Genomic DNA, 27569 nt, shown 5'->3' on the forward strand with positions numbered 1-27569 from the left:
GTAGGAACCTGTACTTGTGTCATTCTCCGTGAGCACTGCTCACTGCACAAGGAGAAACAGCTACAGGTCTCAGATGTTCAAGATGATTATGGGAACAAGGCTCAAAATTCTTGACATTCAGTTCAGACTCACAGACCACCAGAGCAGGAAGGGACCTCAGAGTACTCTAATCCTACCGTCTGCTTCTGCTTCAGCTGGGAAAAGTGCAGCCCAGTAAGGAAAGTAACTGACTTACACAAGGTACGGTAGCAGTGGGTTAGAAGCAAAGCAAGACTAGAACCCAGGTCACCCTGACTTCTAGCACATTCTACTCACAGCTTCTTAGAAAAATACGTCAACCTCTCAAAGCTTCAACTGCCACCTGCATTAGCTAATTACCAAAGGCCTCCTGGGCTCCTTGGCATAAAAGAGCAGAGACAGGCAAGGTCCACACGGCTCCTCACTGCCTGCTTCTCTAGCATGGCTTCTTGGAAGGCCCAAGAGCAGGGTAATGGAAAGACACACATCTCTACCCCCATCGCCTCAGGGTTCTCCTCTCCCCACCTAGCCCTGGACTTTGCCTTCAATTGCTGTCTCTTGCAAAAGATCATCAGCAGTTTCCATCTCTGTGAAGTTACAAAAAAAGAAGGAAAAAGGCCAAGCACTGAGCCCAGCTGTTGGTGAAGCTGCGTTTTCCACTGATGACTATGACTCACAGTGCCCGAGCTGGAGGCTGGAGCTGGGAATGAGACTTGGGTGATTGGGCACAGCCAAGGGAAAGCCGCAGTTCCTAAGCACGCCTGGGCCTGCAGAGATGCGCTGCCTGAGTCCCTTGGGTAAAGTCCCAGCACCTGGCTGTGGGCACACAGCGCCCCCTGCAGACCATCCTGAGGTCCAGCAGGACCAGGAGCAGGGCCAGTGCATTCTGCAAAGCTCACCATGGTATCCAAGCTGTCATGTTAGGAAACCAGGGTCCCACCTCCAAAACCCCAAGAGATCCCCCAATACTCTTTGTATCCTTGGCTTCCAAAGAGAAACTGGCTGTTAGTTAACGGGAGGCCCAGATTAAGATCTTCAAGCAGGGAGACAGAGGTTGCCCCCGATCCTTGGGTGGGCAAATAATTCACTCAGGGGTAGGAGCAAGGAGGGGAGGGAGCCTGTCCCGGATGCCAGTTTGTGGTCAACCAGTGAGAACGTCTTGGGACATGACTCTGGATGGTGCCTCTCAAATTTCCTCTAACCCCACCCCTGGGAACTGTTCCAAGTTCTTCAGGAGAGTTGAGTATAAAAGACCTATTGGGGCCTTAAGAGAGCTGCACTCACAGATGGGGGGAACTCTCCCACCCCCACCTGTAAGGACCCTGCGAGAGCGAGAACAGAGCAGCAGGACAAGGTCAGGAGGAGCCTGTGGAAGTGACGCCTACCCACTGTCAGTGGTCTGGGGACTTGCCACTTGCCTCAAGCAGTGGCAGTAAGGGGCACCACCAGAAGAGGCCATAAGGAGAACCTGTTATGATCAAGCACCCATCAGGAAAGGGAAGATAATCAGACCTGGAGTCCCAGTAATTTCAGTGAAAGGGGCCCTGCAGGTTACATTCAAATTGCTCATCTGGAGGTCCAAGGCCTCGTGGTGTGAAGGGCCATCAGGCCAGATCCACAGTGAGACAGCCTGTATTTCCTTCCCTTCCACATCTGATCTCTCTCCCACTCTGCTCCCGGATCCCATCTGTCCCTCAGGCCCCAGAAAAAACACACTTTACCAGCACCCCACCCACCAAGAAATTCCACCAATGCAACCTTCTATAAAAACCTGACTGGGTTTAAGATGACCTCCGAGGCATTCACGTTGAGTCCCACTAGAGATGGTGAGCACCAAAGCTATAGTGCCTTCCCTGGAGAGGCTGACTTTTCCATGGCCAGGGACTGGGAAAGGCATCTGCTACACAGGATTTTTCATTTCATAGGATCAGCTCCAACCAAATCAGCAAAGCACTGTTACTATGGACCATCTGCCAGGACCCGGAAACAGCCCTGTTACATAAAGGGGCTGGTGTAATGAAATTTATTAAACTGGATTCTTCCTTCCTCCATAAAGGAGACGAAGCAATTACAGTCTCTCTTAGGAGAGGCGCTGCAGGGCAGTGGAGGAGCCCTGGGCTAGAGACCCCTGGGTTCTAATCCTGGCCCTGCCTCCATTAGCTATGGGACCGTCTCCCTGGGCTTCTGGTTCCTCAAATTTCAAATAAGGATGAGACGGTCCCTTCCAGCATTAAAAGTCCATGACTTCTTATTGTTTTCACCAAAATGGCAAACAAAGTAAGCATACTTTGATATTAATTTTGTACTGTAGAGTTAATTTTCTGAAGAAGAGCAGTGCCTTCATACTTGCAGGCTAAAGGAGAAAAGTGCTGAGCGGAGCCCCCGACCCAGGGGCTGGCTGGAGGCAGATACACAGAGGAGGAACCAGAGGTTAGTACCTTCTATCACCCAGGCAGGAAAGGCCCAAGCGCATCACAGAGAGCTCTCTGGGAAGCAGTACAGTATTGCCAATGATCCCATTCGTGCACACAGTACTTTGCACGCACAAAGTGCTTTCACATCCAGGATCTTACTTGATCCTCACAATGTCCTCCGGTAGACAAGGTGACACTGCTGACCCCATTGCACTCTGAGCAAGGTAAGGCCAAGTAACTAGGCGGGCTGAGTCCATGTCTCTTAAGCTCTCTGCAGTTTCCTCACACGTAAAATCGGGAAGGAGCCTTGCTCGGCAAACTTTGTGTAAGGATTAAATAGATGATTTTGCAAATCCCTGGCAGAACGCCTGGCACACAAGTGCGTCCTTGGTAAACATGAATAACCCTTCCCCACACCCTCCATCTCCTCGGGGAGGTGTGGGAGAAACCCCGAAGCTGCTCATCTTCAGGCCCTTATGAAACGCTTCAAGACAGAAGGAAACGCAACCTTCCCTGTGGCCTGAGACAGCTCCCCAGAGGGTGGACCAGTGAGCCAGGTAACTCCAGTCCCTACCAGTCTCGGCCTTTCTAATGGTTGCCCAGGTCATGGGGTAGAGGGTCCTCCTGGGAATCCAGAGTACCTCAAAATCAGCCACAGAGAGACCTGAGTAGAAAGCAGCCTGTAAGAGCTACCCCGAGGCAGGGCCCCCCCTCCCTTGTTCAAATATATCGCCTCTACCCCGAAACCTTCAGCTGCTCCTCGCACTGCTCACAGAATAAAGCCTGAATAAGGACCCATGCCTGTTATTCTTGAGGGATTCCAGTCCCTTCTGATCCTCTCTGGCACCATGTTAAGCAAACCACGCCAGGGTGCACGTCCCACTTCTATACCTTTGTTTCCAGGATTCCTTCTGCCTGGAATGCCCTGCCCTCACCTCAGCTATTCAATAAATATTTGTTGAATAATAGAGTGAAGGCATTAAAGAAGGAATGTGTGAATGAGTGAATGACATGAAATATACCCCCACTGAGGCAGCCAAATTAGGGATTATGATTCTCGTTTAACAGATGAGGAAATTCAGGCCCAGAGAGGTTACTGACTTGCCTAAGATCACACAGCCAACAAGGAGCCAAATTAGAACTTGAACCTGGCTCTTCAGGGCTCTTTTGGCTACCTCAGGCTTCCTCCTAAGGTAAAAAGTCACTCTTAGATTAGGAAAAAGCTGATCCAAGATTCCTCAAAATGGGCCGCTTTCATCTTGGCACACGTCCGAGAGCACTTTAAGGCACTGGCTGTCACTACGATTATTGAGAGTTCCCGTGAGACAGGCAAGGTCCCCTGAGAAAGGGCAAGCACAGTGCCATCTGTCAAGAACCTAAAAATGATGGCGCAATTACAGGCCGGTCACTTAATGCTCACTTTTAGAGAGCTCCTGGAACAAATCAATCCCCACCAGGAAAGAGCAGGAGGGTTCTTTGAATGGAAACTCAGCCCTCTTGCCAGGGACCTCCGAGCCCTTACCAGAACCACCCTGTGAACTCGCAGCATGGCCGGTGCTCCAACCCCCTGCCCCAGGGACAGATGGGGCAGCCGAGACCCCACAACCCTAGGGCACCAGGCATCACTGTCAGCCTCAGGGAGCTGAAGCTCTCTCTGCCCTGGACCTCTCCAAGAAGGTGGGAAGAGGGCAGGGCCACAGGCCGGTCTCCTGAGTACAGCCACTGAAAACGGCATCGCTCCCACATCCGAAAACTGCAGCCACTCCATGCAGCTAACCCTCATGGAGCCCTTCTTCTACACCAGGGGAGATCCAGGGGGAATGAAACAGACCAAGTCCCTAACCCCGTGGGGCTCGCACCTGGTGAGGGGAGAACGACGACAAAAGAGTAAACAAACAATGATACTGTAGTTTCAGGCAGTGAAAACTGCTCTGGTGGAAAATAAAGCTGGGCGCAGAGTCGAGTGGGTCTGAGACAGGTGGAGGTAGTCACTTTCAGTGGGGTGCACAGCGAGGGCCTCTATGGGGGATGACAGTGGGCAGAGTGATGGGAATGTGGCAGTCGCTACATGGGTGGGGCTCAGGGAGACCAGCACTCCTGGCAGAGGGAACTGCTGTGGTCCAGATGCAGAGAGGAAAGGTAATTGACCTCTTCTCAGAAGGCCTTCTACCGCCAGACACCACCCCCGAACCTGCTCCACAAATACCTGCCCTTTACTGCTTCACAGGCCTCCTCCCCGCAGCAGCCCACCACAAGCTTTCTCCACAGAAGAGAGAAACATATGTGTTCCTCCCTACCCTCCAGCCTGGGAGTCGCTTGCTACATTTCCAGTGCAGTCGCTTTGAGGGGAGGTGGCATGAGGAAGTGAAATGAGTCTGACCTTTGACATCAAACAGAGCATGGTTCGAGTGTCTACTTGGTTAACTAGCTGTGTTACTTTAGACAAGCCACTCAGCCTCTCTGAGCCTCAATTTCCTCACCTGGACTGCAGGGGAAATGAATCCTACCTCAGAGAGTTATGAGAGTACGTAAGTGACAGCACCTGGCAGAGCACCCGGTACATGGTAAGTGCTTGGCAAAGATTGGTTCCCTGCCCTACTCTGACCCCCTTGGAAATTAAAAAAAAATTTTTTTTGTTCAACCAACTGTGCTAACTTACTGCAGTGTACCTCTGGCGAGGCCCATCTATTGGGTGTGGGGACTCCGAGATGACCCTTGACGAAGAGGAGGGCCCTGAACCAGAGGACAACTGGGCAGACGGGAGGGGAGCAGAAAAGACAAAGGACACCATCCTTACTGCAGGTGGGAGGGTGGAGATCATTAGGACCAGACGCTCAAAGAAACCACAATCAAGGCAGACAGTTAACTACTGTCCCCTTCCCTTCCCACCTCCAGCTCACTGGCCCAGGGACCAGGCTCTTGTCTCCTGACTCTTCCTGTGGGGCAGCCAGCTAGAGGCCAAACCCATCTCAGTTCTTCTAACAAGCGAGGAGATTAACTCACAGGGAGACCTTAGGTAACCTCCTTCCTTCTCTGGGCCTGGTAGTGACCTCTGGGGTCCTTTCAGCTCTGACCTTGCTAATTCTGACTCTGGATGCTGGCCATACCGGCCTCACCAGTAAGGCTATCTGCCTGCCCACTACTGCCATCTGGTGGCTCTCCAGGCCCAGCTGCACTCAGCTTTGGCCAGGCTCTCTGCAAGCCCCTCATTCGAGCGCACCTACTTCAAAGGGTGAATCTTGCTTCTGCTGCAGCTGGACACACACTGCACTCCTCTGGACCACAGATCAAAGGGTATTTGTTGCCAAACACGAAAACCAAAAATAACCCCAGAACTTCATCTCTCTAGCAGAGATGACACAGCTGCAGCTGAGAGCCTGACCTCCCTGCCCAAAGAGAGGAAGTAACCTGCCCAAGGTTGCACAGCTGCCTGGCTCCCAGACCAGTGCCCAATTCTGCTTTACCACAATGCTTAGGGCTGGTGGGCATCCTGGAAACCAAAATTAGAGTCAGCCCAGGGTCAAGTAAACAAAACCTTTGGAAGGTGGGAAACAAACTGTCAGGATTCCTTGCAAACCTCAAGAAATGGTAAGATAGGACATGTGAATATGTGAGCAGTGCCTGCAGAAATTCACTGGAAATAACAAACTGGAGGTGGCCAGGGTACCTCCTGACCTTGGAGGGCATCATTCACGAGGACGCCTGCAGGTCTTCTGTAAACCAGTCTCCAAGCACCACCACAGCCTGGATCCTAGGCTAGGTAGACCGCCAGAGGGCGACAGAGGGTGAGGAAAACACACACGTAGCATCAATGGGTTTGCATGGGCTTCCCCCACCAGACACTGCTCCTCAGGGTCGAGTTCTATCTTTTCTTCTCTATCTCCAGGCCTCTTGGCACCTGGTCAGAGGAGCTGGGTAAATCTGTATACAGGCAGATCCCTCAGATTCCTGCACAACCATGGGAACTGTCCACGCTCTGTGGACTCAACTGATCACACTCTTGGCTCTGTCTGCAGCCTTCTTCTAAACCCTGTAGTACAGACTCTGAAAAAAATACTGTGTGACTTCAAGTAGGTCACTTGCCTTTTCTGGACTCTATTATCTCACATCTGCATAACTGAGTTCTGCTGGATGATCTTCAAAGTCCTTTTAAATCTAAAATTCTAGAATTTGAAACCAAATTGAGGCAAATCAAAGCCACTCTTCACCTGCTGAGCAAATAGGACAGTGAGAAAGGGGGAAGTAGCCAAACAATGCTTCCCTCTAGTGGTGCAACACTGTCACTACACCCTCTCAGCTCGGCCCTATAACTCAACTCCACTCCCCCCTACCCTGAACTCTGAACTGGAGAAAGCATCTTACAGCTAGGCAGCTAAGCGCAGGTACAGCGGAGCGAGACAGAAAGAAAGGACGCCAGGCTCAAGGAACCAATGAGGCCTCTGAGCTGATTCCACGACAGTGGAGAAATTCTCCATCTTTAGGAATGAGTGTATCTTGGAGCTCAAAGGACCTTTTGTGACCTCCAATTCCCCTCTCCAGATGAGGAAACCAAGGCTCAGGGATGTTCAGAAGGGACTTGCCTGAGGTCACAAAGCTGACTCATGACTGAGCCAAAAATAGATCCCCGCTTTCCTGCCTCCTTCAGCCTCTTGCCTCTTTTCCATGCAAACTCCCAGATGAGGTCCATGGAAGTGATGTGTCAAGGGCATATATATACACACAGGAATACACCAGCAAAGAGGCCAGTTCCCTGCACTGAGAAAGTTTATTCATTAACTCTTATGGGGGATATAATCAGACTGCAAATTATATATTCAGCATAGAAATATAAAAGAAAATAAAATTCACTCATAATCCCACCAATCAGAGATAATACTCTGCCATATTTCCTCCTGGTCTTTCTAGGTAAACATTCTTTTTGGAAAAAAAAAAATTAGAAGTTGTAGTGTAGTACCTTATTGTAATCTACTCTTTTTACTTACCTTATCATGAGCACATTCCTCTGTCATTAAATATCCTCCTAAAACATTCTATTTAGGGGCTATATATTCCAACATACCATATATTCCAAATTTGTACCATAATTTATTTAACCAGTTCCCCCTACAATTTCATTTGTTTCCATGTATTTGTTTTTGTCATTATAAATTAGGCTGCAATGAATGGTATTATACTTAATCTCCCAATGCACCCATAATAATTTCCTTAGGCCCGTTTTACTTTTTTATAGGATGAAATTTCAGAGCTGGAATGGCCTTTGGATATCATTATGTCCACGACCTCCTATTGTCCAGATGGGAAGAAGGGGACCAGAGAGTTCTGTGTCTTGCCAGAGGAAAAGGAAGCAACAGAACCAAGTCCCAAACTCTCCACCCATTAAAATGGGACCTTCCCAAAGGATTTCACACCCTTTCCTGACTACCCTCTCCCACACTGACTTCCCCTTCCCCTGAAACCCTAGAGCCTTCAGAGTCTAGGCCACTCCTCTGGCTCTGCCATATTTTTTCATTCTTCGACTAAATATTTCTTTTGTTCATCCAACTATAAACTTCCTGAAGGTAGTTCTGGATTTTATGTTTCCTTGTAGTCTGTAGCATAGTGCTATATATATCTAGGTAAGCATTCCACAGATACCTTCTGAAGGATCAAGGATAACTAGGAATTTTCTTCCTTACTGCTTGGGAGAATCACTGGTAAAAGCTGGAAAAAAATGTTTCTTTGAAAAGCAAAAGTTTAGTTCATGGGTTAGAGCATTCTGAGATACATACTACTTGGACTCAGAGTAGCAGGCCTGGGGACAAAAGACCAGGTTGAAGTTTTAACTCTGCCCAACTATGTGAACCAAGGCAGTGCAGTTAACCAATTAGGGACTTGTCTGGAAAGCAAGGATAATAACACCCATCTTGCCACCTTCAGATGAGAAAATGGAGATGAAAGCACTTTACAGTGATAAAAGTGGTCCACAAGAGCTATGACTGCTATTGTATTATCATAAATAGAAATGTGGCTGCCTCTGTGAATCCTGGGATGGCCTCCAGACCCACGCTCCTGGAGCACCATCTCGTAATTTCTACTCCGCACACAACTCCATTAAGGGAATCTCTGGCTACACATTTCAGGTAAGAATTAGTGTTTTCTTGAAGCAGAATTTCACATACAGAAGGAACTATTATTCCTGGTTCAAGTCGCTGGGTGTGAGCAGTTAAGCCATCCACATTTCCTCCTCATCTCTGGAGAGAAAGTGACAAGGCGGAAAGAGCACTAGACCGAGGCCATGAGACCCGAGTTTTGTCCTCCCTCCTTCCCTCACGCTCTGTGCTTCCCCCTCTTCAGTCCTCAGTTTCTCCATCTCTAAGCTGAGGGGGTCAGGCCAGACGAGCTCTAAGTTCTCATCCATTCCTGACATTCTAAGGATTCTAGTATAAAAATTAATGGCTTAATAAAAAGAAATGAAATTGAGTTATTTGTAGTGAGGTGGATGGACCCAGAGTCTGTCATACAGAGTGAAGTAAGTCAGAAAGAGAAAAACAAATACCGTATGCTAACACATATACATGGAATCTAAAAAAAATGGTTCTGAAGAACCTAGGGGCAGGACAGGAATAAAGATGCAGACGTAGAGAATGTACTTGAGGACATGGGGAGGGGGAAGGGTAAGCTGGGACGAAGTGAGAGAGTGGCATGGACATATATATACTACCAAATGTAAAACAGATAGCTAGTGGGAAGCAGCCACATAGCCCAGGGAGATCTCAATGCTGACATAAAGGCACTGTCTTGCCTCTTTGCTTCAGTTTTCTCATTTGCCAAGTAAGGAAGTTTCTCTTTCCATTTCTGATTCTCTAAAACTTATAAGACTTTAGGACTTTTTAAGGTGACACTGAAGAGAGTGAAGAATGTCAGGAACTCTGTATTGGGGCCCACTTTTTCAATCCATAGCCTCTGTGAGACCACAAGGCTGCTTTGCGATACTGCGTGGCCCAGGGAAAGCATCCAGCATCCCCAAGGCAACCGGGCTGTAAACATTCTGACCAACCCCACGTTAAGGTTTGGATCATGTGTAAATCATTCCCCTTGAAATTCTAATAAATCACCAGCAACCAGCACTTAGCATTTGTAAGCATTGATCTTTCTGCACTAGCCAGGAGAGTCCTGAATCAACCTGTTACTGATCCAGAGACATTCAGATCCAGCCCTACGGAGACCTCTGCTGGAAAGAGAAGATATGGGACATCTGACCTCCTGATCGCTCCAGAGTTTCAAAGGGCAGAGGAAGCCACCATATACTGAATTGACATGAGCCCTGTCCTGTGCTGCATGCTGGAAGCTGGAAGCTTTGATACACCATCTCATTTAATCCTCATCCAAGGTCAGCAATATTTCCCCATTTTCCTAATGAAGAAATAAGCTCAGAGAAATGAGGCTTATTCATTTGTCCAGCATGCACTGAGTACCTACCTCGGATGTGCCAAGTACTTTGCTAAGCACAGAGGACACGATGCTGAGCAAAACAGACATGGCTCTTTCCCAGATGGAGCTTACAGTCTAGTGGGATGGGAATTAGTTAAAGAATCCTGTAGAAAATAGCGCAGGACTTCCCTGGTGGTGCAGTGGTTAAGAATCCACCTGGGGCTTCCCTGGTGGCACAGTGGTTGAGAGTCCGCCTGCCGATGCAGGGGACACGGGTTCGTGCCCCGGTCCGGGAAGATCCCACATGCCGCGGAGTGGCTGGGCCCGTGAGCCATGGCCATTGAGCCTGCGCATCCAAAGCCTGTGCTCCGCAACGGGAGAGGCCACAACAGTGAAAGGCCCACATACCGCAAAAAAAAAATAAGAAGAAGAATCCACCTGTTGAGACTTCCCTGGTGGCGCAATGGTTAGGAATTCGCCTGCCAGTGAGGGGGACACGGGTTCGAGCCCTGGTCCAGGAAGATCCCATGTGCCGCAGAGCAACTAAGCCCGTGCGCCACAACTACTGAGCCTGTGCTCTAGAGCCCGCGAGCCGCAACTACTGAAGCCTGTGCACCTAGAGCCTGTGCTCCACAACAAGAGAAGCCACCACAATGAGAAGGCCACGCACCGCAACAAAAAGTAGCCCCTGCTCGCTGCGACTAGAGAAAGCCCGTGCGCAGCAACGAAGACCCAAGGCAGCCAAAAATAAATAATTAATTTTAAAAAAAAGAAAATAGCACAAAGGACAGGCTGTAGTGCCCTAAGAGATAAAAGGGAAAAGTGATGAGTCAGGGATGTCAAGGGAAGGCCTCCCTGAGGAGGTGATGACTAAGTTGAGGTCTAGGGGAAAACAAAAAAAGGACGTAACTAAGTCAAAATGAAGAAGGAGAGCAGGGTAAGTGTGGCAAATAGAGGGAACATCAGCTGCAAAAGCACTATGGTGAGAAATCCAGGATCCATTCCAGGTACCAAGGCCAGAGTAGAGGTCAGCCAGAGATCAAGAGCTAGCTCAGTTAGAAACAGGGCTGGAAAGGCAGGCAGAGGGCAGACCACGCAGGGCCTGGTGACCACTAAGGACTATATCTTTATTGTAAGAGCAATGGGAAGCCACTGGAATGTGACACATGGGTTTGAAAAGATCTTCCAACTGAGGCATGGAGAACAGACTGGGGGGAGAGGGAGCGATGTGGGAAGCTGAGGACACCAGGCAGAGGCCACTGCAGGATCCAGCAAGAAGGTGACAGTGGCCTGCACCACGGTGGTGATGGAGAGGAACTGGCACAATCAGGAGGCTGGCAGAGCTGAGTCACACCTCGGCCTGTCTGACTTCAAAGCCACGCTTCTCTCTACCTTGCCATCTATTCATTCGTTCAGCAATTAGTTACTAATCATCTACTATGTGCCGGGCTTGTGCTGGGGATATAGCCGTGAACAACACAGACACTGCTCTCATGGAATTTACAGTCTAGACATTAAACAAATAAGAATGCAAGTGGATGTATACAATCCATTTTGTAGGAAGAATACAGTTTCGTAGTATGTATACAATCCATTGAAGGAAGAATAGTGTGATCAGAGATTTTAACAGGAAAAATTACCTGTAAGGCCATGATGACCTTATATTGATAATATAAAAGAGCTACGTGCTGGCTGCATGTAAGTGAAAGACCTCAGGAAACTTTGCCCGTCAGACCTGGCCAGTTCATGAGCCCTGAGGGGAGAAGCTGGTGTGTCTCAAGCCCTGCACAGACCCTGCCGATATAGAAGCCTTTCTAAAAGCAACTGCTAACTCCTTAATGTACTCACACATCCCAAGCACGGGCACCCCCTGTACAGGTATGTACAGCATTTTACAGTTAGTTAGGATCTTTCACACAGATTCATTCATTTGAAACTCACAGCAGCTGTCTGTAGAATGGAGGTAGGTTTTAATACCCTGCATGAGAGAGGAGGAAATTGAGGCCTAGACAGGTGAAGTGACTCAACTAAGGTCACCCAGCTAAGAAGGCACACAGATCCACCAGCCAGTTCTCACTAGAAGCACTTTGGGCCAGGAACTCATGAATCTCAGAGGAGACAGCTGCAGGTCACCAAGCCTGGATAAAGTCCCACAGGAGTCCCATGAAGCTCCCGAGAACAATGATCGGGGACATTAAGCAGCTTGGGAAAGGTTTCTTGAATGCAGCTCCACCAGTCTGAGACACAGGTACCTTGCCAGCTTTCCCAGGTTAGAACAGGTTCTCTTGGACTCTTTCCAAGTGCCTCTAATGGAGAAAAGTATTTTTCCATCACAAGCACTGCAGGTAGGCACCAGACTCCTGAAGAGGGAGGACAGAGACTGCATCCCAGATTCCCACATAGACGAACTAAAGTAATCTTGATATCATGTGAACTGCCCTCGCTAAGCACCTACCACTGGGGATGGCAGTCTTGGGCAGCATTTCTTGATCATGGTACCGCTAACATTTGGGGCTGGGTATTTCTGTGTCGGGCGGGGCGGGGGGGGGGGGGGGCTGCCCTTGCATTGTAGGACATTTAGCAGCATCCCTGGCCTCTACCAACTAGATGCCAGTAGCACGCCCACCCCCAGTTGTGACAACCAAATATGGCTCCAGACACTGCAAATGTCCCCCAAGGAACAAAGTTGGTGTAGGGATTATGAGAAGGGAGAAAGCACAGTCTACTCCCCGTCTCCATCCTAACCCAGCCCAGCCCAGCCCACCTTACTGGACGGATCTATGGTCACTGCACATAAGCTGTTTTTAATCAATAATACACCCCTAATGTCTTCCAGAACGAGACTGGGGGCAGCCTCTGTGCTGATGTGGCTGCAGGTAGGTCCCAGGAACAATTCTCCACTGGAGCTTATGAAAACAACTAGAGTCAAATAACTCCTTGGCCCAATAATGAGCTGATTTGACCCTGTGAGCAAATCTTGTTCCCATTAAAATGAGCAACTGGGTCTGATTAAACTGGAAGCCCTGGCTGTTTCTTCTCAATGACACCGTGCCAGGGCAAAGGCTTCCACGGCTACTAGGAGGAGGGCAAACCTGGTGAACCAAACAGCAGGAGACTCTCTTCTACCCAAAACTCAGCACAACAGCCAGGATGCTCAAACATCCCAGCTTTTAACCACTCTGGACTCAGGAGAAAGGAGAAAATAACAAAGTGCATAAACAAGAGATCTGAATTAACAAGTTAATCAAACAGCTAAAACATTACCCAAAGATCACGCTCTCAAGTGGAGGTGGAGACCTGAAGCTGAGCCCCAGAGCAGCTGGGGTGACTCAGACAGTGTCAGGGACATAGGTTCCAACCTCCCACTCTGAGTGCTGGGCTGTTGGCCCAGACGTGGAAATCAGCATGAGTTACAGTGCTGCAAAGCTAGAATCAAAGCAGCAACATCTTTATGTCTTTCATTAGTCAGCTGCCTAACCAGTTAACGGATTTACTGACAGACTCAACTAAACCCACTATGGTTTGGTAGTAAGTGTATTTTACTGCACTGCAATTCTTTGAAGACTGACTAAGCATGAAACGCCTACCTGTTAACACCCAGTGACTCAGACTACTGCTAGTGTCTGTGCCATTCCTGCACACTGACTTAGCTCCACTGCTGCACTGAAATCTGATAACAGGTCTGTCTCCCCTAGTGACAGTGGGCTCCCTGAGGGCAGGATTAGGATCTAGTACAAGGCATGGTACATAAACAGATCCTCACCATCTGTGTGATGGACAGATGGATGATAAAGTCTTCTGTTTCTGTACTCTTAGACTTAAGCCTGTCCACACATTGCAGTGGGAAGGCATGGCCCACATCTTTTCTGTTTCTTCAAGGCTTAGCACACTGCTCAAAAGGTTTACAATAAACAAGAGCCGATTTGGTTGGACTATTGAATCCAAAGAGACAAACTGAAGCCTTCTGATCATGGACCAGCGAGTCCAAGGAAAGAAGAAATCCTCGCAGTCTACCCTGCCTCCTATGCATTTGAATATGTTTAGTCTCTTTTAACTAGAAACAGTTTAATGTAAGCAAAGAATACTTTCTCTGCTAGGCACTGGAGATACAGACGTGAGCAAGATGAATATCATGCCTCCTATCACAGAGCTCACTGTCTGGAGGAGAAGAGAGAGAGTAACAATTATACACATAAGCGGCTATTATGCTCAGGGTCTCTTTAAGAAAAATTTCTGTCGATGGTCCCAATCTTCAAGCAGTCTGGACTTCTTTGAGGAAAGTCATGATTTTCCTCCAAATGAATGACATCATTAGAGCATCCTCTGAAGCGGTAAATATGGAAAGTTTATTATACACCTTTGTTATATAGGCCTCTGTACCAAAACAATCTTAAAAAAAATTTTAAGAACCAATTAAAAGCACCATGGATATAAATACTCATAAGTCTATGTGTTCAAACGTGTAGTATGTGTGACTTACCCAGGATAACTGAAGCTGACCTGAAAACCTACAAAAGTATTGGATTAAGTCACCAGGTATTTGAGAGTCTACAGATCTGTGTGTCACTAACGAGCAGGCCAAGAGCAGGCAAGAGGACTCCTGAGAACCCCTGAAGTTCAGAAGGCCTTGACACGATAATGGTTCTTAAGAATTACAAACTGCTGGTCTGGGAAACTGTGTCAGTCAGCAAGAGCTCTAGGAAGGCTGGGAAGAAGGGAGGCCATGAAAAAACAAACCCCGAGAACAGTGTCAGGAATATGAAGACCAGGCAAGGAGAACTGCCCTAAGATGAGAAATCAACGAAGATATTATCAAGAAAAGATAAAGATGCCAAAAGCTGGATGGCATGGCCTGGTAAGGTAACATCTGAAGGAATATGTGGGATGCTTGAATCAATGTACAAAGTTTGTTAGGGTTAATAAAAATTTAAATCAAAATACCATGCCAGCTATGACTCAAAGTAATGCTTTTGCCTCCATCTTAAAATATTTAACTTAATAGTTTCTGACACCTTTAATTTAGACTCAAGTGAAAATGCAAATACAGTCATCCTTTTAGCTATGACAAGGCAAAGACTCCCCAACAACCTGGACAAATTTCTAGGTGATGTTTGTTGCAGTGGGTTCCTTCACAAAACCTCATGGACTCTTAGGGCCAGAAGGAGTTAACCTAAGCCAGCTTTGCCTTTTCGCGTGTAAACCTGTGATCCAGAGGGGAAAAGCCACATATCTGGCTGACTGCAGAACTAGATCCCAGGTCCTTCCCTTCCCAACCCTTAAAGCATTTCATCAGTAAGAATCAAACTACCTAATCCCAAGCATTCATGGCTACTTAGACAGCTGTCCCCCAGCTGCTCTTCCCAACCACAAACTCTCTGCCACTCTCACCTGTCTGAGCAACTAGGTGTGTCCACCCATTCCAGACAGCAGCGATCTTTTCATTCTGAAAACAATGTGCTTCTATCTTCTGGGGCACAGGAAGGAAAGCAGCATGGGAAGCCAGTTGCCTATGCTTGTTGCTTCCCCAAACAAACAGCTCTCCTGCATCTTAAACAAACAAAAGGGGGATAAAAGAAGTGAAGGAACATTAGTCCAAAATGATGGAAAATAACCTGTTTGAAAAAAAAAAGTGGTTAAAAGAAGTTGTATTACTCTTAATCCTACAATGTTGAATAGAGCAAAACAAGATAACAAATTCATGTATAGCATAATTATACACAAGATTTTTTTAAATTCTTTAAATAGGAAAAAAGGCCAAATGGTCTTAGCAGTTTGTCAAGGAATAGGAATGTGAGTTTATTTTTTCATTAATTCATTCAGCCAAATATTTGTTCAACATCTACCATGTGCAAGACATATGTTTCTCTATTTTCTACATTTTTAAAATAAACGCTTGCATTACCTTTTGTTAGGAAAAATATATATTAGCTTTTTTCAATAACAGGTTAAAAGATAAATTGTTTAAAGCTTAAACTTTATAAACATAAGATGATTTCACTACATGCCCTGTCCAGAAGAAAATATAATGTTATCATATCACATCCACATAGCATTTAAGCTCATTTGAACCTCACAATAATCCTGTGATATAAGCAGGAATGCGACTGACTGACACTGTGATTTAATAGAAAAAGAACAATTTCAGAGTCAAGTGATTCTGGCTTCTATTCTTGGATCTGCTAACTAGCTACTGACCTTGGACAAACCACTTCCTCTCCAAGCCTTAGTTTCACCAGCTGAAGACTGGAGGGGAGGGCAGTTGGTCAAGAAGGGCAGACGATATAACTGATGACACTGTTAACAGGAGAGACTTGTGGGTGACGGCAGCAAACCAGAGGGCACATGCTTGTCCAAAAGGCATTCACATTCAACAAATGTTTAACTGGAAGTCAAACAAAATGGGGCCATAGACCATAATTTGGCTTATAAATCTACAGTTTGTGACTCCTTGGATGATTTCTAAGCACTTTCCCAACCCTAACATTCCAAGGTTCTACACTGCACAGTAAGCACATGGCACACACATGTGGCTACTGAACACTTGAAATGTGGCTAGTCCAAATGAGACATGTTGAAGACAAACAAAGCACAATGGATTGTAAAGACGTAGTGCAAAAAAAAACCCAAAAGGAGTGTGCCTCATTAATAAGTTTCATACTGATTATATATTGAAATAATATTTTGGATATACTGGGTTAAGTAAAATAAATTATTAAAATTAATTCACCTTTTTCTTTTTACTTTTTGCAGTACGCCTCACATTATATTTCTCCTAGACAGCACTCTTCTAGAAGATAAATTAACCAAGGCTCGGAGATGTTAAGTGACTTTCAAGATCACATAGCTAATGAGGGATCAAGTGGGACCAGAAGCCAGGTTTTTTGCTTCCACAGCATTCTGTGACCTCCCAGTAAAGGTTTACAGTATTGCTTGCCCTGAGGCAGTCTGGTGTATTCTCCAAAACTGATCAGAAGCCAAACAGTATCATTAAAGGATATTAGACCAAGATTCCGGCTTCAAGTCCCAAATCTGCTACTGGATCACTCTGAAATGGGGCACATCACTTCACATTCTGGGTCTCTGTTTCATAGAGTCTGAGGGTCTATAAATCAGTGGAGCCTTTTTGTCACCCAGGTGACCTTGCAGCACTGACATTCTGCAGTGCTATACAACGAATTTGGTATATTTCGTGCCTAGAGAGAGGGCCACCTCCCTGGACCTCACCAGGGTGTATGAAGTATGAGGATCCTTTACAAGAGGGCAGAGGAGCCCTCAGCAAAGCTTCAACCCATTAAATGGAGTGCTTAGCTACCAAGGTACCACTGACAATGAGCCTGTGTCTGTAATAAGCCTTCATTTATCTTAGTAAGTCTAAACCATCTTTTTTGCAAAGACGAACTGTCTTCCACAGTAATGTAATGCGGATCATTACACTGTTGCATCAGCAGGCAAAACTAAATTCTGCTGCAATGTCAAATAGTTACATAATCTACAACTCCAGAGAGAAGGTCTAAAGAACACTGAACAAAATCCAATGTGTAACAGCTTGAACTAGACCAGGAAAGACGGATATTAATCTTGACCCTTTTTAATTCACTTTCACAATATCCAAAACCAATTCACTTTGTGAATATACTTTAAAAATCACTAAACTGCACACTTTAAAGGAGTGAATTTCATATATGAATTATATCACAATAAAAAATCCAACATCTATGTTTTAAAAACACCATAGTAAAAATGCTCCACATATGAAATAAAAAATAGCTTTACTGATTACAAGAGTTTTTAAGAAATCAATGTTAGCAAGCAACTAGAAGAATCTCTAGGTTTACAAAATACCAGCCATTTCAAATGAATTAGAACAGGGTAGAAATCTCTCAGGACTTCCCTGGTGGTCCAGTGGTTAAGACTCCGTGCTCCCAACGCAGGGGGCATGGGTTTGATCCCCGGTCAGAGAAGATCCCACATGCCGCATGGCATGGCCGAAAAAAAAAAAAAAAAAAGAAACCTCTCTTAGTCTGTTCTTATTCTCAGAAAAGAATGCCTTCCTCCAATGCTAGTGAGGACTGTGGGGGATGAACTAGTCACTTCTTGTCCTGGGGCTTTCTGCCCCCCTCCCCATAAAAGGAGAGGTGGGACCACATGCCGAGAGGAGTCCCTTAGAGCTGGCATTCTTTTTTTTTTTTTTAAATAAATTTATTTATTTATTTATTTTTGGCTGCATTGGGTCTTCGTCGCCGCATGCAGGCCCTCTCTAGTTGTGGCGAGCGGGCTTCTCACTGCGGTGGCCTCTCCTGCCGCGAAGCACGGGCTCCAGGCGCACGGGCTTCAGTAGCTGTGGCTCATGGGCTCCAGAGCGCAGGCTCAGCAGTTGTGGCGCACGGGCTCAGCCACTCCTCAGCATGTGGGATCTTCCCGGACCAGGGCCCGAACCCATGTTCCCTGCACTGGCAGGCGGACTCCCAACCACTGAGCCACCAGGGAAGCCCTGGCATTCATTTTAACTCAACTCTTTTAACATATCTATAAATCTACTTAACATGAGACACAGGCTAAAAGCAGCTAGTTCTTTCATTAGTTAGTTGTGTTTTAATTCATTAAATATCAAATTATCTGTAGTTCAGAATCTGTTAAGTATTTAAAATCTCACATTATGGCTCTTGTGCTTTGGAAACAGTAACAGCTCCTCAGTTGGACTGCATTACAAATTTGATGTTGAAGAATGCATGCCTCCATTAATTTACAGATACTGTGTACACATCTTAATTTCCACATGAAACACTGGAAACACTGTGTATGAAAGTCATTTCCCTTTGCTTAAAAAATGTAACGCATTCAACTCTGGGTGAGAGAGGTCTTACCAACATAAATCTCTCGGAGCTAGAGTATCCAGTCTACCAGCAGGGGTCAGGGCAATCTGGGCTTTGAAAAAAACCATTAGGAGAGATGGATAACCTTCACTTTCAAGAAAATGCTGCATTATCACTAGAAAGTTTATACTATATTGGCTGGGTGTGTCAAATGGATGGATGGACAGATACATGGCCAAGACAGAGAGATATACACACTGTGTGAGAGAAAAAAGACTAGATAGACAGATTAAAGAGATGGAATAGAGAGATCAACTAGAGAAAAACATAAAAATATAAACTAGATTACAGAAACATATACACAACTAGACTTAGAGATGATGGAGACTTAGGTTAGATAGGAAGACACTAAGATGGAAGATAAATAAAAATAGAGATGTATAGTTAAATAAAATAGAGTAGATAAAGAGAGAGAGCAGACAGGGTGACAGATAAATGGAGAAGAAAGATATAGGTAGATAAAATAGGATAGTCTGAGATTAAACAGCTAGAGAAAATAGACAGCTAGAGAGCTTAGATAGTTATATTAGACATCAAAATAGGTGGATAAGATAACAACATATTATACATAAGTTTACTGTTGGTTATATGATGTGACAATCACAATTACCCTAAAGGAAGATACTTTTATCCCTATTGTACAGCTAAGAAAACAAACTCAGAGGAAAGGAAGTGAGCCTCTGTTTCACATGAGTGTTTTACCTGTATTATCATATGTAATTCTCAAAACTATCCACAAAGTACTTTATAGAAGAGGAAATGGTCTCAGGAAGGTAAAACGACTTGCCTAAGATCATACCAGTGGTGGCATCAGAATTCTGACTCCAAAGTCTATGGTTTTCCCTCTGTACCCCAATAGCATCACTTGAGGCAGAAACACCCAGAATTCTGAATGGCATGTTACCTACCTGTCAGTGAAGCTGAGTGGTCTGAGCCAGCAAGAACACATACTGCTTGAGAATTCTCTAGGCCTACAAAAAAAAAAAAAAATTCTTTTGAAATCACATTTGTAATAGAACAAATTGGGCACAGGAGGCCCATAGGCAGTGACCACAGCACCTGGAGAGAAACTCTCAGCCAGTGCAGGAAGGTCTGAGTCAGCGGCACTGGCCAAGAAGACGGCTGGCATGGTAGGGAGACTGCTTATATCCAGGAGGTTGAACAAATAAATACTTTGAGGATAAAGGAGTCAGATTTCTTACTATCAGAAAGGAGAAGAAAGGTACAGATATGAAAAGGTTAAAGGCTAGAATTGACCATGTGATACTGCATTGTAATTGAAGTCAGTGTAGACTTGTGGTTTCTACTAGAGATAAACAGACATAGGTGTACATATGTATAAATGTGTGTGTACATGTATATTTCCTAGCTCTGTCCACGGAGTGGGCCTAGAAGCAATGACATCTCATACATTCAGCTGCTATCACATGCAGACGCTGAAACACAAGCCCAGGCCTCCTAACAACACACAGGCAGAGCTAGAATTTGAACTTGCCTCCCATATCCAAATCCAGCACTTTTCCACCCGTAAACACACTGCCTTCAACAACAGTGTAAACCCTAATCAACTCTGCTCCATGCTGTGGTCACCTGGTCTGGCATGCGGAGAAATGGGAGTCTTATTCTGTAACTCTTTCTTCTTACACTTCTGCTCAATTTACTAGTGTCTTAATAAAATGCCCCTCATGCCTTCAAGTATCCTGTGGAATGACAAAGGGACAAAGATGTTTCTGCCACTTTCACCAGAGAGGAAGCACTGGTCTCCTAGTGGCCAGGTCGGGACAGGACATCCAGGGTTCCAGCTCCAGAACAGATGGCAATGAGGTGAAGAGGGGACAATGAAAAATGAAAGACTTTGAGGGCAGGAAGCTGATATCTTCTCTAACATCTCATCAGAAAATTCCCCCAAGTTAACTCTGAATCTAAGCTGTGCCCCAAGCAGATCCCAATCAGGTCATTTAAATCAAATAAAATAAAAACACTTCTGATTCCTTTTAGATACAAAACTTGTGCTAAAACAGACAGTAGACATAATCCCTACCCTTAAAAAGCTCATCACCTTTGGCATTTGGGAAAACATGTAAACAGCTCATAACAATACAATAAGTTGTGCTATCCATGCACATAAAGAAAATGCGGACTTCCCTGGTGGCGCAGTGGTTAAGAATCTGCCTGCCAATGCAGGGGACACAGGTTCGATCCCTGGTCTGGGGAAGATCCCACATGCCGCAGAGCTACTAAGCCTGTGTGCCACAACTACTGAGGCTGAGCTCTAGAGCCCATGAGCCACAACTACTGAGCCCACGTGCCACAACTACTGAAGCTCGCATGCCTAGAGCCCATGCTCCACAACAAGAGGGGCCACTGCAATGAGAAGCCCGCGCACCACAACGAAGAGTAGCCCCTGCTCGCCGCAACTAGAGAAAGCCTGCGCGCAGCAACGAAGACCCAACACAGCCATAAATAAATAAATCTATTAAAAAAAAGAAAATGCAATGGAGGTGAGAAGAAGGAAGAGTCTTTCCTGAGAAAGCTGTAGCTGAGCTAGGACCCGAAAAATGATCAGGATTTTCCCAAGGGGAAGAGGAAGGAAAAGGCATCCTGGGAAGAGGTAACAGTCTGCCCACAGGCACAGAGGAATAAGAACACAGTGCATGCCCAGGGAGCAGTGAATACCTTGGTGAGGCAGGAAAGATGTTTGGGAAGTATGAGTTTATATTACAAATGCTTTCAATGTGAAGTAGACTGTCCTGTGTTCAGTGGCCCCTTCTCCTTCTCTAAGAGAACCCTCCCCAACTCAACACATGGGCTTCAGGGCGCTAACCTCACCCCTGCAACAGGGGAAAGCCTCAGGGACTTAAGAGAATCAGAACGATCCCAACAACTTGTACGACACTTCCACTGCGGCTCACCCTTCCCTTTTCTCTCCCCACTTCCTACTGCCCTCAAAAATCCCTCCCTTATTCTGAGCTAGAGGAGAGTAGAGGTTTCCTGACAGGTTTTTCCTACAGCTAACCCTCAGTAAACTGGGTCACAAAGTCAGAGTGAGAGAGGAAGAAGAGGAGGAGGTAGAGACATGGTGCTACAAACAGAGAGATAAAGGCCCACGAAGAGAGTGTAGAGCAGACAGAGAGACAGAGAAAGAAAGTCCTAGAGACCAAGAGTCCTGTGGGCAGCACCCTTCCTACCTACTCCTCGTGTGCCCATGAAGAGAGATTTCCCTCGGGGAACGCTCCTAGCCCCTCTCTCCACATCCTCACTCGCTCCTGCTTTCCTTCCGGGAGAAGGAGCTGGGCAGGCAGGCACATTCCTTGTGGGTTCTCCCTCTGGGATGTGCCTGCCTGCAGAGGGCACCTCCTCCGTGGTCTCAGCTGCACCACGAGCTTAGCAGGACTGAATGCATACAGCTGCTCCAGTGCCTGGTGGGTAAATTCAACCTGGGATTCAGAACCCGGAGGCTCACTATTGCTACACGTTATTTCCAAATACCTAAGCCATGCCTTCCAACCTAACTTGTAACAGCTCTAGAGCTACCATTTTGATTTCCACCCACCTGACTCGCATCTACTTCTCAATGGGTTCCAAACTCTGGCAGCAAAGAGGAGTACTTTTACTGGGCCCACAAAAATTCCAGCAAATTAATAGACCAGCCAACGGAGACAGTTAAGACAGAGAGACCAAGAAATAGCAAACGCAGAACTCCATTTACCCATTTTCTGCATGCCTGTGTCTCCATTTCCAAACAAAGAATAAATACAGGATTCAGAAGAAGTAAGGACCTTACCTGTCACTCTGCTTGGTTCCTTTGCTGTCAAAAACAGTGGGAGAGTCTGCCCAGGGCACAATCGCCGTCCAGATGATGCCAAACCAGTTCCCCACTGGAACACCATGCCACTAGCTTCCCAGTGGAGCAGGAGAGAAAAAAGAAAATCTTTATCTGGATTAAGACCAGATTGCTCTTTGAACCTCAATGCCATGAGAGATTCCCAATTCATGCTCAGTTAACATGCATATTATGGAAAAGCTTATTGCCTCAAGAGGCCCTATGGCTGGTCATAGGGATTACCACCAAGTCAATCACAAATCCAATCTTCAGGGCAATCTAAGACCATCAAAGGAAATTCCAACATAGTAAAACTCCCTCCAGAAAGTTCTAGGACACTCCTCCAGAGTCAAATTACTGGAATGGCATTTTTTTCATGATTAACTTGAAAGGACAACTGAGACTCCCGATCGAGCAGGAAAGAACCTTGAAGCTTACCACGTCCATTCCTCACATTTACTGCATGAGAAACTGAGGCCCTGTAGAGGAGCTGTGATTTGTCCAAGGTCATACAGGGAGCTAGTAGCAGAGAAAACACCAGGACTTAACTCTCCTACACCTAATGTAGTGTCTTTTCTACTACACCAAGATGAATTCAAAGATTCCTAATCACCAAATAAATACATATTTACGACTGCAAGATAGCTTCTTAATAGCCACTACTTCAATGGAATGGCCTTTTATTTCCATATTCACTGACTCTAATTCAGGTACCCATGTTCTGAACCTCATACAAATGCATAGATGAAATACTGTTATTTTGTCTACAGTCAGATGCGTGTAACTAGGATTCACTATCCAACAGCAACATTAAGGTACTGCTCCTCCAGAAGTATCCTATACCCAATGGTCCTTTAGGCTGTAAACAGACAAGCATGCTTTGTGAAATATAAGTGATGATGATTGAGCACAATGTGAGCAAAACACAGTATTGAAATAAAACAAAACTTACCATCTCTTCAACAAATAAATTGCAAGAGGATAAAAAGAGAGGAAAAGGTACATAAAGATTAAAAGAGACTGGAGATGCCTGATAAAGGATTAATATTTAAAATATACAGTGATCTCCTAAAACTCAACAACAACAACAAAAATTCAAAAATGAGCAAAGGACTGGAAAAGACTTTTCTCCAAAGAAAATATACAAATGGCCAATAAGCACATAAAAAGATGCTCAACATCACTAATCATTAGGGAAATATAAATCAGAACTACAATGAGATGCCACTTTACACTCATTAGGATGACTACTATTAAAAAAAAGAAGAAAATAACATGGGTTGGCAAGGATGTGAAGAAATCTGAAACCTTGTGACTACTGGTGGGAATGTAAAATGGTACAGCCACTATGGAAAACAGTATGGCAATTTCCCCCAAAATTAAAAATAGAATTACTATATGATCCAGCAATCCTACTTCTGGGTACATATCCTAAAGAACTGAAAGCAAGATCTCAAAGTGATATTTGTATACCCATGTTCATAGCAGTATTATTCACAATAGCTAAAATGTGGTCACAACCCAAGTGTCTATCAATAGAAGAATAGATAAGCAAAATGTGGTATACACATACAGTGGAATATCATTGTCTTAAAAAGGAAGGAAATTCTGACATTTGCTACAACATGAATAGACCTTGAGGATATTATGTTGAGTGAAATAAGCCACAAAAAGACAAAGACTGTATGATTCCACTTATATGAGGTACCTGTATGAGTGGCCAAAATCATGGAAATAGACAGTAGAATGGTGGTTGCCAGGGACTGGGAGAAGGGGGAATGGGGAGTTATTGTTTAATGGGTATAGAGTTTCAGTTTTGCAAGATGAGAAAAGTTCTGGAGACAAATTTTGGTAATAGTTGCACAATAATGTGAATGTACTTAATCCCACTCAACTGTACATTTAAAAATGGGTAAGATGATAAATTTTATGTGTATTTTATCACAGTAAAAAACTAAAAGGAATAAATAAACTTTAAAAAAGAGAGAAAGAGACTTGAGATACATATCAACCAATTGCAATGATAAACCTAATTTGGATCCTGATTCAAACAAACCATAAAAAAATATTTTTGAGATAATCAGGGCAATTTAAATACTGACTAGATGCTTGATGAAATTACAGAATTACTGATAATTTTTTGTAGGTATGATGATGGTATTTTTGGGTAATGTTTTCAGAAAAATTCCTTATCTTTTAGAGATGTGGGCAGAAATATTTACAGATTAAGTGGGGGAGGGGAGGACTTACAATTAAATTAATCAAACACATAATGGGAACTGTGCTGCTTTGTTAACTGGACAAAAATGTACACATAAGACTAGCAATCACAAAATGTTGGTAGGAAAGGGGCAAGGAAACCAGTGACAGGCAATTCTTTGGTCCTTCTAATTTCTAAGAGAAGAAGCTGCTTATAAAAGCATAATCACTACCATACAACTCAGTAATCACACTCCTGGTCATTTATCCCAGAGAAATGAAAATTTATGTTCACAGAAAAGCTTGTCCACAAATGATTATAGCTTTATTCTTAATAGCTAAAAACCAGAAACAACCAAATGTCCTTCAATGGGTGACTGGTTAAACAAACCGTGGTTGTTATAGACTGAATTGTGTTCCCCGTAAATTCATATATTGAAGTCCTAAACCCCAGTGTAACTGTATTTGGAGATAGGGCCTATAGGAGGTGATAAAAGTTAAATGGGTCATAATAGTGAGGCCTTAATCTGACAGAACTGGTGTCCTTTTAAAAAGAGGAAGAGACACTGGAGATCTCTCTCTCTCTTTCCATGCGTGCATAGAGGAAGAACCGTGTGAAGAGAGAGCAAGAAGGCAGCATCTACAAGCCAGGAAGAGAAGCCAACCCTCATGGTATCTTGGTCTTGGACTTCTAGCCTCCTGAACTGTGAGAAAATAAATTCCTGTTGTTTAAGCCACCCATGCCACTCTGTGGCATTTTGTTATGGCAGCCCCAGCAAACTAATACAGTGGTACCTCTATACCATGGAATATTAGTAATAAAAAGGAACAAATTATTCATACTCCCAACTTGGATGAATCTCCAGGGAATCATGCTGAGCAAAAAGCCAACCCCAAAAGGCTAAATACTGTATGATACCATTTATATAACATTCTTAAAATGACAACATTACTGTGGGAGAACGAAAGAGCTAAGTGGTGAGAGTAGGTAGGAAGTGGGTGCGGCTACAAAAGAGCCATAAGAGGGATCCTTGTGATGGAACTGTTCTGTATCTTGACTGTGTCAAGACATCCTGGTTGTGCTGTTACACTATACTTTCACAAGATGTTACCACTGAGAGAAACTGGGCAAAGAGTGAGTGTGATCTGTTTCATTTCTTACCACTGCACGTGAATCTACAATTACCTTAAAATAAAAAGCTTAGTTTTTCAAAAAGTATAATCACACTAAGCCCCAAGTGGCCACCAGCACCATGACGCACCGAATTCTTCCTCGCCTCCACTCTTCTCCCCATTCCACAACTGGACTCACCAACGCTTGAGCCTCGGCTGCCATAGCCAGTCGGGGCTGTCCTTCCACCCAAAGAAGTGGGAACAGAAAGCAGAAAAAGGAGCAAGAGAGAAAAAAGGGTCACTGCCTCCTCCACTTTCCACCCTCAACCTCACACACACCGTCAGCCCTATGTGCATCACCCTCTCACAGTACAGGAGACAAGCTCACTTGAAGCATTCAAATTAATAAACATTTACATCCACTAGGAAAGTAATGCAGTTCATGGCAAAGAATGTGGGTCTTGGAATCCAGCCCGTCCTAGACTCTGATCCCAGCTCACCTTTTATTTCCTAACTCCCTGTGTAACTGTAGACAAACACTTTAGCCTCTCTGGACCTCAGTTTCTTCATATGTAAGAGGTACAAACTACCATGTATAAAATAAATAAGCCATAAGAATATATTATACAGGAAATATGGCCAATATTTTCTAACAACTATAAATGGAGTATAATCTTTAAAAACTGTGAATCACTATGTTGTACACCTAAAACTTAACATAATATTGTAAATCGGGCTTCCCTGGTGGCGTGGTTGAGAGTCCGCCTGCCAATGCAGGGGACACGGGTTCGTGCCCCGGTCCAGGAAGATCCCACATGCCATGGAGCAGCTGGGCCTGTGAGCCATGGCTGCTGAGCCTGTGCGTCCAGAGCCTGTGCTCCACAACGGGAGAGGCTACAACAGTGAGAGGCCCGCGTACCACAAAAAAAAAAAAAAAAATATATATATATATATATATATATATATATAGTAAATCAACTATACCTCAATACAAAAAATTTTTAATTCACATCACTGCGTGCCTATGAGGATTAAATGAGGTACTAACTAAATCAAGAGAACCTAGCACCATGCCTAAGAACATAACAAAGAGCTAGACAACTTCATTTCCTTCCTCCCTACCTGCCAAAGGCTTTCCCACATGACTTCTGCCTTATGTCCCCTCCTTTTAATCAGACTGCAGCACAGCAGGACACTCTGAATTACTCCTTAAAGTTTATTTCTTCCAAATCTCCATGTCTCCTTATTACATGCTTATCAAGAAAATAAAAGCAAAATGATCACCTGTTGCAGCTAAAGCATGCCTGAGTCCAGCAGCAATACTAACAACCTTCTCTCTCAGGGGCTGTCAAAACAAAAAAAAGGACAGCAATCTCAGAATTATCCATCTACAAAATTTTATGTAATTTATGCCCAAACACAACACAGCATGATCCTCATTATGTGTCTGATTGGTTTGGAGCTCCCAATTCCCAACATTTCCACTCATAAACGCCTCTGTATGTATCCCTAAAAGGCAAAATCTTTTTAAAATACCATATTACAATGCCACTCAGGGCTAGGAAGCACCTGCAAGGTCATCCAGTCCAGGGGTTAGCAAACATTTTCTGTAAAGGACCTGATAGTAAATATTTTAGATTTTGCAGGCCACATGGTTTCTGTCACACTACTCAACTCTGCCATTGTAACATAAAAGCAACATACACAATAAATATATGA

At 44.9% G+C, this 27569-nt stretch overlaps 1 protein-coding gene across 1 annotated transcript in view; it reads right to left on the reverse strand.

The window, feature by feature from the left end:
• SERGEF (secretion regulating guanine nucleotide exchange factor) overlaps positions 1-27569 on the reverse strand; it is a gene marked incomplete at its 3' end in the record, with an annotated part of 218942 nt that overhangs the window by 181367 nt on the left and 10006 nt on the right. Inside the window, exons 5-8 of the mRNA XM_082845349.1 lie at positions 27135-27195; positions 22500-22613; positions 19624-19686; positions 15231-15389 (exon numbers count right to left, since the gene is read on the reverse strand). Coding sequence (XP_082701475.1) covers positions 15231-15389; positions 19624-19686; positions 22500-22613; positions 27135-27195 — 397 coding nt within the window. The remainder of the gene's footprint in view (positions 1-15230; positions 15390-19623; positions 19687-22499; positions 22614-27134; positions 27196-27569) is intronic.

The sequence above is a fragment of the Leucopleurus acutus genome, assembly GCF_964270905.1.
Source record: "Leucopleurus acutus genome assembly, chromosome: 8".
Lineage (NCBI taxonomy): Eukaryota > Metazoa > Chordata > Mammalia > Artiodactyla > Delphinidae > Leucopleurus > Leucopleurus acutus.